This window comes from Kryptolebias marmoratus, linkage group LG12, assembly GCF_001649575.2.
Source record: "Kryptolebias marmoratus isolate JLee-2015 linkage group LG12, ASM164957v2, whole genome shotgun sequence".
Lineage (NCBI taxonomy): Eukaryota > Metazoa > Chordata > Actinopteri > Cyprinodontiformes > Rivulidae > Kryptolebias > Kryptolebias marmoratus.
Window position 1 is genome coordinate 5,116,270 of NC_051441.1, and position 17,559 is coordinate 5,133,828.

General features: G+C 41.1%; 1 protein-coding gene across 4 annotated transcripts in view; it reads right to left on the reverse strand.

Moving 5' to 3' along the window:
- Window positions 1-4,860: 4,860 nt before the first annotated feature.
- Window positions 4,861-17,559, reverse strand: part of znf385c (zinc finger protein 385C) — a 137,833-nt gene continuing 125,134 nt past the window's right edge. For all 4 annotated transcript variants that reach the window (XM_025008893.2, XM_037978566.1, XM_037978567.1 and 1 more), the window contains 5 exons: window positions 14,389-14,766; window positions 14,062-14,249; window positions 12,602-12,700; window positions 10,504-10,593; window positions 4,861-8,490 (listed from right to left, as the gene is read on the reverse strand). In XM_025008893.2, the coding sequence (XP_024864661.2) occupies window positions 8,260-8,490; window positions 10,504-10,593; window positions 12,602-12,700; window positions 14,062-14,249; window positions 14,389-14,766 (986 nt within the window). In that variant the 3' untranslated portion in view covers window positions 4,861-8,259. The remainder of the gene's footprint in view (window positions 8,491-10,503; window positions 10,594-12,601; window positions 12,701-14,061; window positions 14,250-14,388; window positions 14,767-17,559) is intronic.

Below are 17,559 nucleotides of genomic sequence, written 5' to 3' on the forward strand. Positions count from 1 at the left end.
TTTAGGAATTCCCAAATTAACTTTAGACTTCTAATCATTGGTGGTAAAAAAAAATTAAGAATGAAATAATTAAGTTTTATTCAATGCTAGTAATCAAAGAATGTGCTGTCCTCACAGCACCTTAAAACAAACCATATATACGTATATTTATGTAAAATAAGAGTTAATATTTACACATGCACAGAATACACAGATGTATTTTAAAAGCTTCACAAAAAATTGGTCAAATCTATTTTTATTTATTTAAATGATATCTTTTCAGACAAAGTATCAAATGTTATGTGATTTCCACTTTTAAATTTTGGTTTAAGTCATACAAAAACGCTTCCTCGTTTAGAAATACTAATTAAATGCGTTTTCTTTCTCTCTAAGCTTATGTGAGGACATGATGGTAAATTGACACAATGGTAGATGAGTTCATCTGTCTGCATTAATCAGGTCTGAGAAGCTCTTAACTGATTAAATACAAACTGTGAAATTTAATTTTTTGATTTCTGCACAGCCTAAAATAAAACTCACAGGTTTTTAGAAGAATTTTAAAATTCTTTACATTTTCTGCCCTCTAGTGGTCATAAAGAGGAACACCACTTGGTGTTTGATGAGAGCAACAACTTCCAGGTTTAAAACTGAGATAAGACAAATTACCTCAAAGCTCATATTTAGTTGAAGGCTGGGCGTTTTATTTATTTATTTTTTGTTCAATTTTTTTTTATAGAAAGGTTTGTTTTATGACCCGTTAACATGGTCAATAAAGTGTGTGTTTCTTACTAAACTGTCAAGAACAATTAGACTAATTTTACCGAAACCTTTAGAAGTTAATCACTAACTTTTGGAATAATTTTGATTCACAGCAAACTAATTTTAAATAAAACACAAAAAAGCTATAACTCAGTCAATTTTACAGATATTGACCTAAAATCTGGTGTGGTAGTAGTTGAGACTGATCCCCAACACATACTTTGATGGTGGCTGTTAACTCTGTTAGCAAAATATTTCACGAACCACTGGGCAGATTTCAATGAAACATTCTGGAAATAATCACTGGATGTACATCTAGAACAAGTTTACTTTTGAAACCAAAACAATTCAAAATGGCTGCCACAGCCAACCAACCTTTTAAAACACAAAAATGGATATGATCCGGTCATTTTTACAGTTATTGAGCTAAGATTTGGTGTGGTAGTAGCTGAGAGTCATTCACAATACATACTCTGAGTTTGTATTACTTTTTTTTTTTTTCAAGCTTTGACTAAAAAAGCTACAACTCAAACGTTTCAGATTATAAAATGAACTTCTGGCATGAAAGGCGATGGGCGATATGCATTCATTCAACAAATTCAAAGTCTTTAATTTAAAATGGTGTCCTTGTAAAACAAAATGCTAATAATCAGCTGATTCAAGCTTCTGCAGCTATCACCTGTATCTGAAGGCTTTTGATGCCAACAAAACCCAAACATGGAAGACACATTAGTGAATTAATTAAACATTTTCAGAAGAAATGATTCCTCCGCTCTACAGATTAGGTGACTACTGGGACGACTTTTGACACCAACGCTGTCAGAGTTTTCATGTACATTTTCTAAAAGGCGCAAAGAAACGTGCTTAAATTAGTCTGGCTCTATTAATAACCAATCTAATCCATTGGTTAGGGGGGGAAAATAGCAGAAAAAAATCCGACATTTGATCAGAGGAAATGATCTCTCGGTTCCTCGTGGGGCATGTTGAGAGATTAATGTGAGATAATGAGAAAACCTCAAGTGGAACATTTCTGAAATTACATTATGTACACTCACTTTAGTTTACCCACAGGGTGCCGCGGCACAAACCGTCTCATTTCATTCGGGTTCTTTTTAATGAGTGGAAGTGAGTCAGGGCACCAAAGTGGTTCAGGGGCTTCATCATATATTTGAACATTGACGGCACAACAGTTTTGTTTTATTTCTAAGAGCTCGAACAGAAACAGAAACCTCCTGTCAAATGTTATGTTTTCCTCGCAGATCCTGCCTGAAAGGGATGGATTTGTCACTTGCCTGCATGATTTATGAATCGCCCCCCTTCCCTTTGACAGGACTAACACAAAAGACAAATGTCTTGTTGCAAGTCACATTCACGGTGCAAAAAGGCAGCGCCCTTGTGTTGATATCAGGAGCACTTTTCTGTAGCGGCGTGTCTCTGGAAACAGACTTCAACCCCAGAAGCTTCTACACTGACCCTCCTCTCACAGCCACCCCCGTGAAGCTCCGGATGAAAGAAACAATTTTACACAACAGTGACCACAAACAGTCTAAAAGGCAGAGCCATCTTTATTCTCTGCGCCTTCAGGCTGAGAAACATCAGCTGCCCTGAAGCCGTCAGTGGTGTCAAACGTTCGCTGCCATTCTTGTTCTGAGAGTCTGAGGCAGATAAAGCAAATTTAAGGCGTTGAAAACTGAGTAAAAACTGCTTTTTTCTTTAACCAATAAGACTCTGTGTTTGTGTGCATTTAATCCAAATAATGGAGGCGTTTGGGATGTTCCTGGGGACACGTTGAAGCGACAGAAAAAAGATAAAAGTTTAACTGAACACAAGCTGCATGAACGCTGAGCCCTGAATGACTTTGCTAAAATCTGCTGAAGAATAACACGAAGTATGCAGACTGCAAAAAACAAAAACAAGAAAATGCTGAACCAGCATTCGCACAATAAATGTGAAGTGAAGATGGAAATGGAGGGAGGAAAATCTGTCTTTTCTGTTTGAGCATTTGTCTTTAAAATCTGCACATTTGCAGTTTATCAGTATAACTAAAAAATAACAATTAATGCACAAAGAAAGTTGTGACACAAATCAGCAAAATCTTAACTGAAGCTGAAATGTAGTCTCTGTGTTTGAGGAAGTCAGTCGTAAAACATTTTAGGGTCTAACTTTCTGTTCAGATCTTTAATTACTGCATGAATGTTCAAAAATGTACCAAATTCTGATCATTATGAAACTGAAGTATGACATAAACAGCATTTGTTTTACAAAACTGTTGAATTACTTTAGTGATGTGTAATATCTGTTGAGGATAAATGGTTCCTTATTACGTACAGAACCACTGAAAGCTTAGCTGTTGTTATATTATTTTGACAGTGACACTTTATTAAATGTGGTGGTTATTATGATTAGTTTTTTTTGGACAACTGTGGTTTTTCACCAGGAAAACACACTAAAGTAATCCTTAAAAGGGCTGACTTTAAAGGCAACATTAGGAGAGTGTGTCGCTCCCTGTTTGGACAACATTTGGAGGAGATAATGGAACCGGGCGGTTGGATCAATACGGCGCAAAGTCATCACGTCCCTCCACCGTATCACCGGGTTTAAGTGTTGAGGATCCGATGGTTTTCCCTTCGACTGGCACCCCGGGAGGCCTCGGCCTCGATGCGACTTATCAACCGTTTCCACAAAGAGCAGGCTTGACATGTTGGCCGGGAGCGTAAAGGAACAAGATCAATATGCGTTTCAAGGGCTCTGTTTCAAATAAAACCACAAAATTGGGGAATTAAGACGGGAGCCAGCTGAGCTAACGACACGATTATGAAGACGGGCAGATAAAAAGCAGAGTCAGCTTATCACATCCGAGCACAGCACGGAGAACAAACCCGCAGAAGATGTTAAGGACAGCAGCGAGCCTTTGTTCAACAGTCCAAGAGGATTTATTGATCAACTTTTAAATGTTTCTGTGGCTTTTTGGAGCCAGTCCGACGTATTGCACCGACCATCTGGAGACTTATAAGATTAGCCTGCATCAAATCAAGTCACTCCCTCAATATATTACTCTATAATTCATAAAAACACCGGCTGCAAACTGTTTGAATTTCCACATCAGATGATGCAAAGACTGAGAAACCAGCAGACATGTAGATGAGAACTCTGAATCACATTAAAATGTGTGTTTTTTAAAAGATAAACCTTGACCAAAAGGTTTGATTTTAAAGCAGCAAGTTTTCTTTTTTAATTTGTTTAGAAGGCAGCTGAATCTAAGAGTAAAATAAAGGCCTAGTATTTCTTAAAGGAATGCACATCGCCCGCCATCTTTCATGCCAGAGTTGTAAACTAAAACTATTTTATGTTGTAAATTTCGTTGTGGTAACATCTGCCAGCTACTACCTCCAAATTTTAGTTCAATATCTGCAAATTTCATAACTAGAGACATTTTAGTCAAGGTAAGTTTGATTAGCTTTGGCGGCCATCTTGGACTGGGTAGACTTTAAAAGTTAATGAGTTGCAGAGTTACTTTTAAAGTTAAGGGTTGTGGACAATGCTCAGCTACCACCAAACCAAATTTTAGCTCAGTGTCTGCAAATCTGGATAAGTTGTAGCATTTATGTGTATCCTAAACTCCCTTGGCTGTGGCGGCCATCTTGAATTATCTTGAGGTCAGAAGTTAGGCTGTAAACATCGATTACTATTTGAAGGTTTCATTAAAATCCATGCAGGTGTTCAGGATATTTTGCTAACAAACAGAGTAAGCTTTTAACACAGATGTCATGCATTCAGATTATAGTTTGTAGATCGCTCTCAGCTACTACCACACCCAACTTTAGCTCAACGTTTGCAAACTTGACTGAGTTATAGCAATTTTTGTTTTTGCTACGATTGCTTTGCTTAGCTAGTTGTAGATTCGGACCCGGGGATTGCTTTCTGAAAGTTTCATACACAGATGTCGCTAACCGTGCAAACAAATGAACACACACAGAAAAAACAGGCAACTTCCTCTTCCGTTGCTCAAAATCTCCACCTGGACTTCAGTTCCATTTTCCATTTTTTACCAACGACGGATACACAAACATAAAAACACAATCATCAGATTATAAGCTTCCATAAAAAGTAAAAGATACCGCACAAGTTTGAAAAGCTTTATTTTTCCAAAATCCATCCTTTTTGCTCTGTAATTAACAGCACTGCGGGTGTTTATTCTGCACCCCGTCAATCCGTCTACGCCGTTTTCTGCCCTCTGCAGCTGTGGAGCGATACCCTGAATGGATGGTCACTTTTTCCTCAACCTGTCACCCCTGAGAAGGCCTGGTTCATGTGACTGCAGGACAGCGTCCAAAAAAGGCCTTAAATTAAATTATTACCTCAGTCATCGTCAACAAGAAGAAAAAGCTTACTCGGATTTTTGTTGTTTTAAATATTTTCTCTTGTACATTAAAAAAAAAACCATGTTGATAAAATCATGTAAATAATAAAATCTCTGTTCGCAAACAGAGATTTAACAATAACTTCATCTACTCTCCTCTATAATAGTAGTTCATTATGATACAGATAACAATAATAACTCTGGTAAAATCTCTATAATTACTCTATTTCTACATAGAATCTGCTTTTTCTAGATTATTTAAGAAAAAAAAAAAAGCTTCTTTAGGTTATTGTTCCCACTGAGCAAATAGAGAGAAACAAACAGTGAAGATTAAAGGCTGTCTGGTTTGCTGAGTTGTGCGACTGGAGGGGCGGAGGGGGGATCACATCAGTATGGCGGGGGGACCCGGGGGGATTTACAAACCTAAAAAAAGGGGCCGAAACAGAAACGCACATCGGATGAAAGGTGTCGTCGAAGCACGAGCACTGGATGGCAGTTACAGGTTGTTCACGATAGATGGCACTGCTGCGTCAAACACGACTACACACACACACACACACACACACACACACACACACGGCACAGATGCATAGGGTTTGCTTCGTCACTGAAGATTTAGGAGATTCGGTTTGACTGTGGAAGGGAGGGATGACTCGTATGCTGGGACCTTGCCAAGAGTTCATTTTGGCGTAAGAAAAGGGGTGAATGTCAGCAGATATCCTGCGCGGGAGGATGCGTGGACGTGGAGGGAAGAGGGTGTGTGTTAGTCGAGCACAAACAGCTAAATGACAGTTGATGCTGCAAATGTGAAGCCTCTGAATCACTCCGTGTAACAGTGTTTTTTGCTCGGCGGAAGGGTTCTGCAGTGTCACACGGCGCCTAAAGCCCCGACGTCTTCGTCGAGCATCGAGAGCAGCATCAGCCCAACTTCTTGTTTCAGACGACTCGGCCTTGGCTGTGTCGGGGTACACATTACATCTTATTCGGAGTTTAAAGTAGAGAATAGATAAGGTCATCGATACACCAAGAACACATCATAAACATACAGAATGTATTGCTTTAAATGTGAGAATCGTCGTTACGCGATCGTTCTCACCTGATTGTTATTTCCCCAAAGCAAAACTCGCGTCAGAATCGACATGACAGTTTTAAAACAAACACCTACAGCAAATCAAAGGAAAACATCAACACAATTTCCATTGCTTTTGTAAGTAAATCAGTTTTAAGATGCTTTTAATGTGGTTGCCATGGCACTGTGCTTTGTGTCTCCCCACGCTGTGCGCAGACGCTGCAACGGGATGTCAATCACAGCAGCCCTCCCACCCACTGGCATCAGAACTTTCCCATCAAACGCCGAGATCCTACCGAGTTTTCAAGTTATCCATTGTGTTTTCACTGTGTGCGTGATTTTGAGGAGCTCCTCGCTGGCTCATGTTGAGATAACGGCGGAGGAAAATCAAGGGCGGCGTCGAGGCGATGGCAGCGATGTGAAGGGGAAAGGAAAAAGCAGCAGTGAGGATGGGAGAGGAGACAATGGCGTTTTGCAGTGTAAGACATTTATCTGTAGCTGCAAGAATGGTTTCATGCTTTGGAAGAGCACAGTCCTCAAGCTGCACTGCACGACTGATGCACTGGAGCAAGAAATCATTCTGAAGACACATTTGCAAATTGAAAGAAGTTGACAAGCTGACCTTTCTCTGGACCTAAATCAGTACTTGATCCTGGTGTTAAGAGGAAGAAAAGAAAAATCTGGGGGCAACGACTGAGGCTGTGACTTAAAGGGACTCATTGCAAAGTCGGGAAAAAAAAAACAAAAAACCAACAACTCATAATGTAAGAAACAAAATCCCAACAATATTATTTTCATACTGACGGTTAATGTATCCTTAATTTACACCTTATGCAAACTACCACATGCGATTGAGATCCGTTTGAGATCGAGGTACGTATTTAAACTCAGATTTGAAGTATGCAGGTAAAATGATAGGTGAGGCTGAAATTCTAAACCTAAAAGTCTAGAAGAAGTTTTGAACACTGAGCTCCGTCTTCATCGCCCCGCTTAATCCCCAGTATTTATTCCTGACAGCTGTCTTATTCCACCTTTCCCTTTTCTTTCGCAGCAGATTCACTCTCATGCTTCCACCTAAACGTCTTCACCGAGGTTCTACTCTTGTCTGATTCTGCCATATTTGTTTACCTAACAGAGACTACAGCCAGCCTGATGTAGGTCAATAACTCAAGCTTCCAGGTGGTTTTTGGTGGATGCCGCTAAGTGCTTTGTTTACCTTGATTTTGGACCGACATTTCAGAATTGCATATCAATATAACTGGAAATTTACTGGAAGCAGCTCCTTCAAACTACAACATCTGACTTTAGATCAGGATAACCTGTTTTTATGTTTGACTTCATACTTTGCAATGAGTACCTTTAAAAAAGAAAGACAAATGTTAAGTAAGGACACCCAGTTAAAGCCTGGATGTGCAGAATAGTAGGTTTTAACACAAAGAGACCCACACCAAGGAGTCACTTTTGTCCTTCAGAGGCTTAAAGTTAAGACGTGGTAATAGTTCTAGGAGTTGTTCACTAATTGCCATATCCACAATATCATGCACAACATTGTTTAAGCTGAAAACACTGATCAGTTAGACTGGCTTGTGCAGCCATACGTGTATGGCTTGAGTTCAGCTGCTTTAAAGACTTAGAATGACTTTTCATCATACCTCCAAACATTTAAGTTAAAAAGAGCATCAAGTAAAGGGACCTTATTTTGTGGCAACCACACTAAACATACATCTAGACTCGTCTATATTGGTTCTCTAATAAATTACACAATAATATCTATAATTTAAACCATGTTGACCCATAAAATGGCTATAAAAGCGGCCTCTTTGTGGCAGTCACTGTCTGCAGGCCTGTTCTGCTCTTGAGGTCAGTATAAGAGGAGCAGAAAGAAGGCATGATGGGGGATCTTGGCCTTTATGGTAAGAAGAGCTCTCAGGTCATCAGACCTGGTGAGTACCATTTGTGCACTCTTCCCATTTTAAGTCAGGTGGGCTGCATAGTTTGCTTGTGACCTTTGTTGTGTGTGTCACACCAAAGGAGGGCCTTGGGTTTGGTAAAGGGACTGGTTTGGAGCTTAACTAGGGAGTTGGTTAAGTCCTTAGTAGGGGGAGAAGATGATGGGAGTGTGCGTGGCCCGCAGCGGCCCCGGGGCAGGCCGGAACAGTGCAGGGCCCAGGAATGGGGTCTGGATGAAGGTGGTGGTGCCCACCGGGTGGCGCAGAGCCAACGGGTTAGTTGCCACTGTGCACAGAGTTGGCGGGGTGAGGGGGCTGGGCAGGAAGCCAGTTGTCAAACTCTTGGTCAGCTGCTTCTGCAAGGCCAGTTTGGTCTGGAGGAGACAGGAGGGGAGGGGGGGAACGGTAAGAAGCAAGAGAAGAACACAGTGATTGGGCAAACATGTTTCTCAAACACATGGCCCTTTATCTGGACACTTTGCTTCAGCAGAGGAATACGCAAAACACGCCTGAGCAAATTACATTTTCTTCCTTTCACTGGAAAATCAGCAAAATAATAATTTGCCCACAAGTCTTTAAACTTGCATAGAGCAGAATCTAGCTCTACAACATGGACAACCATTTTCACCATGAAGCTGAAGGATGTCGCTCTGAAGCTTTCCACTGTTAAAAAGGATAGTTGTGGTCTTTTTAACCAATGATGAAATGCTTTACACTCTGATCATGATGTAGAAGAATGGATGAGAAAGACTGTCCTAACTATTCAATTCTCATCCATAATAAGCTTAAAGGGATAGTCCAGTCATCTTTGCGGTGATGTCGTTTAACTGTTACGACATCAGTCACAGAGTACAGAGTATGGAGAAAAAGCCCTCGATTGGCTCGCTAGTAGCTTAGCCTCCATATTCCAGGCTCTATGTGACTGATGTGATGACTGGTAAGATACTAACTCTGAATAACTGTTTGACAGAACATCCCTTCAAAAATGACTAGACTGAATTTATTTTTTCCTTTCATGGATAAGCAATTAAAACAGAAAACACTTTGCATGCACAAAACAAACTGGCATTTAAAAAAAAGAGTCACCGAACCTGGCAATACTTCAGGTTTGTGTCAGCTGAAAGTTTTCCTCAAAACATCTGACTAAAAAGAATCTTGGAGTTCTGTATTAAAGCTGCTTCAATCAGCCTACCTTTGGTGCCCCCCAACTTTTCATAAAGTGTCTGACCTAATCAGTGTCAGCTCTGTCGTCGTAGATGTCTGCTCTGTTCTTTGCCCTGGGGGGGACGTGGCGGGGGGCGGTGGTTCTGCTGCTCTACCTGCCTCAGGCTCTTAACGTATGCATGTGGAATGCATACAGCCAAATATAAATCACTGCAAATGGAACAAATCTCTTCGACCAAAGTGGTCCTGACTGAACTGTCTTTTCTGAGTAGAAAAAAAAAGTGAACTTTCATCACAGAAAAAGCACATCTCTCTACGTTATGCAACTAAATAAATGGTCTAAAGTGAGAATAAAACAGGAATTAAATGAGGTCTGTTTACTGCATATCTCTTCACGGCTCAATGTAGGTCCATGCTGTCCTTTCAGTGATTCGGCCGTCCAGTTATGACAAGACTGGTGGCGCCGTTACATCTTACTGATAAGCTCTGTTCAAACGAGCACTCTTTGACAGATTCTGTCTCAACCGTTGGATGTTCTGCTTGACGTTTCTTTTGTACTAAATTGTTAACAAGCTGGGTCTTCCTCTCTCCCTTAACTTTTTGCCAGGATACGGTCCATAAAAGGTGTATTTCTGAGAACATAAGTCTACAATAAAAAAAACTCCAATGTTATTTAACATTAAAAGTACGCGTTGATGGTTATAAATTAATAATTGTTCATCTGTTTCTTAAAAATAATGTTAAAACCGTCCCTTTTGAATGACAGCTGCTAATACTAGGATATCTTTGAGCCTCGGAAGTGATGATCAAATGCGACACTCAAATAAATTAATCACAAATGGAGCCTGAAAGTATATCTGAGCTGCTTTATTAATTTGTCTCCTGCTGGCACCTGTGCACAAAACTGTTTTTGAGTTTTGATCATTTCTTCCTACTCCTTCAAAGTAATAGTTAACTATTTTCTAACATATGGCAGCCGTGCTTGTGATTACCCGGAGAGAATTTGTGCTCACTGAGGACAAAGAAGTAATGCAATTCACGCAATCTTTTCTATGAGAAAAAATTAAATAATGTACCAAATATCTATTATCTTTAACCCTAACGATATCACTACCAGACGGTAAAATACCACCCCTTGAATGTAAGAATGATTCCTTCATTTTCTCTGCGGAGTCTCAAGCTCTGGCCCTCCAGCCCCAGCCTCCGCCTCTCCTGCCACTGACCTGCGAGGAGAAGGAGGCGAGGTTGCACTGGGTGAACGCTTTCTTCATGGCAGTCACGGCCACGCCGGCGTAGCCACTCCATCTCACGTTCTGCAGGGAGAGGGAGGAGAGTGAGGAGAGCTGGGATAGGTGCACATATGACAGGAGCAAGAGAAGTGATTAATCTGGAGTGCTGATTCAGGCTGGACAAAGGGAGAGCACGTCTAATTTAGTCCTGTCTCAGGGGTAGGGGACTCACTGAGCATAAAAGTGTCTTTAACCTCTACGACTGAGACATGCAGCCCCATAAAGATACACTGAAGAAGCTCCTAAATGCAACATAATTCAAACTGTGTGTTTGTCAGAGCTGTGGTCAAATCAATTAAGTGTAACAAAAAGGAATTAAAACTGGGGTTCAGCAAATCAGTAGACTGAGACTCAATGTATTCCAGTTTGAAGCCACCACTAATTGTTTGAATGGCGATTTAGCATTCAGACTCGTTTCCCTGTTTATAAATTCTTCTGTATGTTTTTGCAACCAAACTACTTTCTCAATCTTTGTGCTATTTTAATCATGCCTATATCAGAACAGTCGACTCGTTTGGGAGTTGTGTGTTATGACTTTTTGGTTTTTGGAGCTTTTATAGTGTTTTAAAAAAAATTAACTTTATTTAAAAGAAAATCCCCCATAGAAACACATCAAGACCTCTCCAGTTTCTTCAAAAATATTGTTCTCTTTGAAATCTGCTTGCTCTATTTTTTTTAATGCTACTTTTAGTTTTCAGCTAGCATTTTGCTCCTTTTTATTGCAATAACTCAGTTTCAGTTTCTTCAGCGTTGAGCCTTCACACACGTTCAAATTTCTTTATTTTTGCTTCCAGTTTTAGTGATACACTAAAGAGGTCTTGTTCAAAATTTCAATATAAACTTCATTTTCAGTCCAGTCTCTGTATCTAACAGCCTACTGTGCAGGGCGTGCTTATAAAAGCTAGTAAAGTGGACAAGCGGAGGACAAAAGAAGACCTGTCAGGCCTAAATAAACTATTCACAAGACATGAAGAGTGTCTGAAAGTCATGGGTTTAAGAAACAAGAAGAAATCCAATGAAGAGACATTTACTGTGTGTCAAGTTTTCAGCTAATAACTCTTTGAGAATCATCTTGTCGCTGCTAAATTACTACTTTGAGTGTAACAAACTGTGCTCCTTTTGGTGTTTTTTATGGATTTAAATGACGAAATGGGAACAAACCGTGTCTCTGTGACAGGCTGATCGTAACAAAGTGTCTGAAGATGCAATTTAAAACTTGTTCTTTGCTGAGTTTATGTGTCGACAGAACAACGGTTTAGTAACCTTTCATTGGTTGGAGTAAAGTGGCTTAAAAAAACAAAAAAAGTTTGGGATTGAAATAATGGAAAAAAACAGTTAAAGTATGAAGAGAAACTTGTGAAATATTGTCAGAAAGCCTGAAGAAATATTGATCAAAACCACTTTAAAACATTAAAAATCTGGGTCCTCAGAAGCAAAACATCAAGAAATTAAAGGTTATTTTCATCTCTGGTTGCCTTTCATGCCAGAGTTTTAGACTAAGACCGTCTTATGTTGAGAAATGATGAAGTTGTAGCCGTTTTGGTCAAACCTTGACGACATTGGGAGCTTGTGTTGTAAATAACTCTCAGCTACTACCGCATCAAAATTTAGCTTAATATTTGTAAAGCTGACTCAGAGACATTTTTATGCTGGTCAATGTCAGTTAGCTGTGGTGGCCATTTTAAATTGGACTGACTTCAAAAGCTAACTGGCTGTAGATGTGCATCCAATGATTACTGTCTGCAAGTTTCATTAAAAGTTGTCCAGCAGTTCATGAGATATTTTGGTAAAAGTCACACATGCACAGACACGAGGATCAACATAAACGCCCACCTTTCGCCTTTTGGCGACAGGCAATAATTAGGGATGATTCACGACTTTTGCACAGCACTGTATGCACCATATTCAAGCATATCTGCTACAAAAAATGGGCAATTATGTTTTGATTGTCTTCCATGAGTGTGTCAGTGCCTGTGTGCATATGTGTGACTGCCTGTGTTTTGTTTGTCTGCGTCTTCACGCTGAGACTTACCGTTAAGCCGGAGCTCGGCTGGCTTTTGCTGTGGGGGGTAAATTTGGGTTTGGGTGGTTTTCCAGCCAGCCTATCCTTGTGCCTTCTGCTGTTCATGTGCTGCGGAGACCGGCAGAAACACTATTAGCACGCTCGCGAGCATCTGTCGCACCACGGCGGAACAACTTCAAATGTTGTCTGCTGAATAATGGATACACACCGAGCAAGGCTGAGGCGCGCAGAAATTACATCACATTACTCTGCGAGGCTGCCTGCATCGCTCTGCAAAGCGTCTGTCCTCCTGGGCTGGAGGATGTTTATATAAGACGGAAGCATCTTGGGTGCTCACACGTGCCGGCATATTCTCAATGTTTTCCCACTTTTTATCAAAGCATTCCTTAAGACTCGCAGAAATGGCGTTCCTTGAAGGAATGCACGTCACCCACTGCCTTTTATTCCAGAGTTTTAGACTAAGATCATCTCATTATTATCATGCGATATTGCAAGACGTCACATTATCTGTTAGTACTTGAAGTATGTGTTAAGGATGTCTTTCAGCTACAGCCTCACCAAATTTTAGCTTTCTAGCTGCAGAACTGACTGAATAATAGCCACTTTTATGTCTGCTCCGGTTGAAAAGCTTTGGCTGCCATTTTGAATGTGGTTGACTCCAAAGGTTAATCAGTTGCAGATGTACTTCTAACGATTACTTCCTGAGACTTTCATAACAGTCCATCCAGTGGTTCATGATATATTTTGCTTACAGACGACGATGAACTTCAAAAGCAAATAAATTACCTCCCTAACCTGGTTTGAAGCTGATATCTCCAGAAGAAACACAGAAGCCATTATAGTTGGCAATAATGAGTGGCAAATAAACTCCTGCTCACTGAGCACTTTGTATTCGATGATATCAGCTGAAAAATAGCAGCTTAAATGTACCTTACACTCCCAGCCTGCTTTGGCTTCATTCATGTAAATGAAACTGCTGCTCATAATTAGGCTCACACACACTCCATCAAACTAATGTTATATTTATCTTTTTTTGACTAAGTAGGGTCTTTAAAAATCCATCACTCATATTTATCACTTCAGTATACATGGTGGTGATCATTTTAATGCAGTTCAGTGTGATTTAATATTCAATGTGAAACTCCTGGTGTCGGAGGTAATTGATAACTATCTGTGAGCAGCTCTGTTTCCTGATTAATTCTGCAGCCACATCATCTCTCTCTGTGCAGCTGAGGAAATTGTGAGCAACATTTTCTCCTCTGACTGGCAAGATTGGACCGGAGAACGTTTCCCTGCAGAGTCAGCATCACTTCTACGGCTTTTTGAGCAAAACCCTATCAGGTTAGCGACACTCTCACTTCCAACGGCTTGACAAATCTGTAGGACTCCCTTCGGCCTGAATTCACAGTTTAAATGTTTTATTACAGAGTTACTCGAACATACGGTATAATGTAAATATTTTACTTTACCTGGCTGAGCTGGGTCTCAGAGTTCACAAAGACCTCACACGCTTCACATTGGAAGTTCTTGCTCGGCACGCCGACGCTGCCTTTGCTGCCGAGCCGCTTGCTCTTGCAGCCGGCTCGAGCTGCCACCACTTTCCCCCTGCGTCGAGGCAGAACGGCGTGACCTTCCAGCATCAGCTTGTGCTTTGTACCTGGTACAGAGAGCAGAGAGTTGACAGCTTCTATTTCCTGCTAAATAAATAGCTCTGAGACAAAAAAAAAATCACCAGCAAATGTAAGAAGCTTTTGAAAACATTTCTGTTTCCAAGGGGAGTCACGTCACACTCGTACCGCTGTTATGTGCTTCCAGCTGGGAGACGGAGTTGACCGTGACTTTACAAACAGGACAATGAAGGTGAGCTTTGCTCTTTTTGGGCTCTTTATTGTCATCTGTGCACGCCTCCCCGTTTGTGACGGCCGAGTCTGCAACACTGCCGGATTCGGTGCTCAGGTCTGCGACCTTCGTGGCCTCCGTGACCTCTGGGACCTCCGGGGCGCTGGTGTCTGACGCCGTCTCAGAGAGCTGCGAGGACGGTGAGATCTGAGGAGGGGAAAGAGTGACCAGGTCCACGGAGGAGACCTCGGACACGGGCGTCAACATGGCCGAGCTCCTGGGACTCTCCTCGAGCTTCCCATCCAGGACGGCTGGTTCTAGATCAGCCTGAAGACCTGCACAAAACAGGAGGATGGTAGCAAACTGTAAGACATTATTAACCCCATTATGTGATTAGTTTATATCAGGGGTGGGCAATCCTGGTCCTCGAGGGCCACTATCCTGCAGGTGTGTTGGAGCAGAGAAACAAGTAAAACATGCAGGATGGTGGCCCTCGAGGACCAGGGTTGCCCACCCCCGTTTTTTTAAATTCTAAGAATTTCTAATCCAAGCTATTTCACTTCTTTGTTGAAAGAATGCATATCGCTCACCACCTTTAATGCCTGAGATTTGACTAAGATCATCTCATGTTGAGAAATGACTTTAACTGCAGCTGTTTTGGTCAAACTTTCATGCTCAGAAAATGTGTTGTGACTCTTAGCTACTTCCAAATCAAATTTTAGCTCAATATCTGTAAAACTGACTGATTTATAGCCATTTTTGTGTCGCCTAAGGTCAATTAGTGGCAACCAGCTTAAATTGGATTGACTCCAAAAGTTAATCAGCTGTAATTGTACATCAAATGATTACTTTCTGAGAGTTTCATTAAAATTCGTTCAGTGGTTCACAAGATGTTTCGCTACCAGACAGACACACAAACACAGACGGACAAAAACATTATTATCCACCTTTGCCTTCCAGCGGTGGCCCATGATGAAGCTTCTAATTGATATGCCAATTACCACAACTCCATGGAGACTAAAATCATCTGTCACTTAATATTTGAAACTATTTTCATTTAGTCAAACGATGCAAGTCATGTTAAGAGTTAACGGCATCTGCATTTTATCTCAGTGACATTTGCATTTGCTTCGGGAAAATATTTGCCCTTCCTCTCTCCCCTCTCCTTCACCCTCATTCACTCTTCAAATAACAAGTGGACCTGGAGTCTCAGTCAATATAAACAAACCCATCGACTTTCGGGTCCCACCGATAAGTCACTGGAGCTCCATTACACATCCCTCCCTCCCCTCCCTCCTCCTCACCCCGATGGCCTTCCATGGGAGTCGTGCACACTTCACCCCCAGAGCTCTGCGCGCTACACTCGCTGAATATCTCCACTTCATTTACAGAGCTTTCTCGTCACACACACACACACACACACGGAGCCTGCCCACCTCGGTGCAGCCGCTGCTCTATTGATTTTCCTTTACGTCTCCGAGTAAATTCATCATTGGAGATAAGGCTCTTCCTTTCTCATTCCTGCTCGGGAAAAGGAAACTATACAGGAGCAAGATTAAGCAGACCCCTGGCTGTAATGAGAGTGACCTCTGGGGGATTTGAGCTTTCTTTCTTTTTTTTTTTTTTTTACAACATGGAACAGATCATTACCTGCCACTTCCAGGAGCAGTGCTGTCGCAGCCTGGATGTGTTTCAGCTTNTTTTTTTTTTTTGTAGGGGGGGTAGTTAGGGTGTCCTGAGTGTATGTGAAAGACGGGCCCACCTGAGCAGACTCCAGTGGGAAGTTTACAGAGGAAGACCTGGAGGTTACTGGGATTCAAAGCGCTCGGAAATTCAATGACTGAGATCAAAAGGGAACTAATTTAGGAAATTATATTAAATACCCCGGCTGAGGTTTGGTTTTTATTTTCAGTGTTTTTGAGCTAAAACATATCTTCTTTATTCTGTTCAAACGATACCTTTAATCATCAAATTAGTAATAAACAGCAGCAAGTTTCATCAATAAAGAATCTACATAAGAATCTGGCAGTGGCCTTCATTTGGACAAAACAAAAGCAGGATTTTCTTCAATTAATGCCACAAATTTGATCACTCTTGCCTGTCTATTGTCCAGATCTGAACCCAAATAAAGTCTAATCTGGACCCAGATAAGTTGTTAAATTTCCAGTAGAACTTTATATATGTATATTTCATTCTTTCTTTACTGGAACTTTTGCAAGAGAAAAATTTATCTCGGCGGACCTCAGTGTATTTTAATTGAAGCCCAGTGGTCTATATGTTTGCAGAAACCGCCACCAAATCAGGCAAAACTGTCAAAACAAAGGGCAGCTTATTGGCGGCAGGTCCTCTGTGGAGCAGAACGACACACCAGCAAATAAGGGAGCATCTGGATACATTTTGCAGTTTTTCTTCACCACGAAAATGGTTGAGTTTATGTTTTCAACAGTCCAGTCAAATCATAAGAGCAACTTGTCAACAGACTGATCTGCTAAGAGCTTTAACCACAAACAGCTAACTAATATTGGACTCATTACAGACTCCACATTCAGATAGTGAGAACTTGATTTAGGAGGCAGGCACTGATCCGAGGCAGCCTCAGAACATAAACAGATTCCCCGGAGAAACACGCTTGCTTTAAATCATCATTACTGTGGTGGCAGACAGAGTCCCTGCAAAGATGACTTCAACAGCGGAGTCAATCAAAGCCGAGGGTGATTGATGCTTGTCATGATTGATGGTGGCTCTGGGCCTCTTGGCGCCGGCTCGGTGCTCTCTCACATGCTGGATCACTGTCCTTTGGTAGTCTGAGGCATGGTTTATAAGAATCGATCTGTCTCTTTGTACGGCTGGAATTTTCTTCTTCGCTCATCTTGTTCCTGTATGAACGACTTGTTGCATCCGAGGTGACAGAGTATCTATAAAAACGACTGAAATAATCACGGGATGCACTTCTACAAGTGAATAGCTTTTGGAGCCAACTCATTTCAAGATGGCTGCCACAGCTAATCAACCTTATCTATCACAAAAATGGCTATAATAGAATTTTGCAGGTAGTAGCCGAGAGTCATCCTTGTTCCTTGAACACCAACAGATCACATAAAAATCTTGCATTACTGCAAACAATTTGA